The 2,029-nt window shown below is 33.7% G+C and overlaps 1 protein-coding gene across 1 annotated transcript; it reads left to right on the top strand.

Moving 5' to 3' along the window:
- The first annotated feature begins 6 nt into the window (after window positions 1-6).
- LOC112468019 lies at window positions 7-1,246 on the top strand. The gene is made up of 2 exons (XM_025037010.1): window positions 7-63; window positions 309-1,246. The coding sequence occupies exons 1-2, from the start codon at window positions 53-55 to the stop codon at window positions 607-609; spliced, it is 312 nt and encodes a 103-aa protein (XP_024892778.1). The 5' UTR covers window positions 7-52; the 3' UTR covers window positions 610-1,246.
- The last annotated feature ends 783 nt before the right edge of the window (window positions 1,247-2,029 follow it).

The following is a 2,029-nucleotide window of genomic DNA, read 5'->3' as shown; positions in this document are numbered from 1 at the left end:
ATCGTCCAGTACAGAAGAACAGACACCAGCATCGTCCAGTACAGAAGCTATCATGTTACAAATGTAAGTTATAAATTACTGTTCCCATCAAGCACAAAGTATACCCAGCAAATAAGAACCGTATATGTGTCAGTAATATAACATCGATATGTAATGTCAGCTCAACCATATTTACACAGTTACATAACAAACCACATAAATGTGCTGACATTACATATCGTTATTATATTACTAATACATAAATATATATAGTTCTGGTTTGCTGGGTGTAGTTTTAAAAGTAGCACTATATAGTTTTATGCTTTCAGACGTCGTCTAGAAGCCCAGGTAGCCGCACTGAAAAAACCAAAAGACGATAAAGAACTCATGGAACAAAAAATGACGGAGTTATTGGGAAAAATGTTTAGTCCAGGACAAATACGGATGATATTGAATCCTTCATTGCGGAAAATAAAGTGGTCTTCTGAAGATATCGCACGTGCTATATCCTTGCGATGTGTCAGCCCAAAGGCATATCGTTATATGAAGAATGTTTTGCAAATGCCACTTCCAGGCCTTTCAACACTAAGAAGGCAAATCGAACGAATCGATCTTTGTATCTCCTCTTAGCTGTGATGTCGAAGAGTCCGTGTTAACAGATATGCTTGCGTCCTATGTTGACGAAAAAGTTACTACTATAACTAGTTATGAAGAAGAAGAGATATGTTTTGATGAAGCATATGAACCTTCTGCGTTGGATTCGTGCGCAATTATTCCAAGTTATGAGGAAGAACAGTTGTTACAGAAATTAGAAGATTTTAATATTAGCGAGGCTATCGAAGAAGAGGGTTTAAAATATATAGCCGGATACGTAGCATTTAGATTTAAAAGCACAGATAAAACATTAGGTATTGAAACGCGCCAATTGGAAACAACGGGTGACCAAGATTGGCTGCAAGTTATTTCGCGAGGAAAATGTATGTATCCGAGTGACAAATTATTACAATGTGCTCGTATAATGAATATTGAGTTTGCTAAATATCACGGATCCAGTTTGAATAAAGAAAATCTTATATTTCAAAACTTAGCAAAAATAATAGAACCACAATTGAAAATTAAAATACCGAGAGAGGCATTACTATGCCTCATTAGGACTAGGACATATATTAGGCTGCGCGAAATGAACCGAGCGATTGCAATCGCAAATCACAGGCAAAAAAGAAGAAAGATGTCAAAATTTACTAATAAAAAACCTGTATATTAAATATTTGCATTTATTGTTATTTGATCTTTTATCTGCATCTTTCCTCTGCATATATAGTTCTTTATGTCGTACGCCACAATATATTTTTGTTTTGCGTCTCAGCTGACAATTCTTTTCCAATCGTTTTCCGACCAGTTTTGATTAAAACTAATAATTCGCAGAATTTTAATAATAAATGACTGGAAATTAAAATCTCGTTTTATGTGAAATTTTTCCGTACGTCGCAATGATTTTTATTCAATGCACACAATTCTTTTTTTCTTAATAATAATAATATTTTCTGTAATATCATATATTTAGACAAATCCACATAAAATAATTATAAAATTCGTCAAATAACAATAACGTTTCTAACATCTACAACGAGAGACAAATTCGGGAAACGATGAGCGTTTATCCGTATGTCACGTGCGTTTTTTATATTTATATATTTTTGTTCATATATATTTATTTATTTATAAAACAGAATTTTCTCTTACATAAATGATCAACATTATTTTGTATTCACATATTGTCCGCTCAAAATGCTTTTATAAATGACTATTATAGATTCGCTGCTTAAATGTGCCGCTCAGTGTGACGTAAGGTTGGAAAAGTCGCTGATTGGCTGGGTTCGGAAATATGCACAAGAGCATACCCTTGTATTTCTACCATGGATTCTCTTGACTAAATTCCGATTAAGTTAATCGACTGAAGAGGACGATCTCGATTAAGCTGCAATTTAGTTAATCGGAATTTAGTCAGGGTAATCTTCACTCTGAAGTTTGCCGTTCAAACTTCAATTTA

The sequence above is a fragment of the Temnothorax curvispinosus genome, unplaced genomic scaffold, assembly GCF_003070985.1.
Source record: "Temnothorax curvispinosus isolate PA1 unplaced genomic scaffold, ASM307098v1 QBEX01017999.1, whole genome shotgun sequence".
NCBI classification, from domain to species: Eukaryota; Metazoa; Arthropoda; class Insecta; order Hymenoptera; family Formicidae; genus Temnothorax; species Temnothorax curvispinosus.
This window is presented reverse-complemented; position numbering and strand designations above follow the sequence as displayed.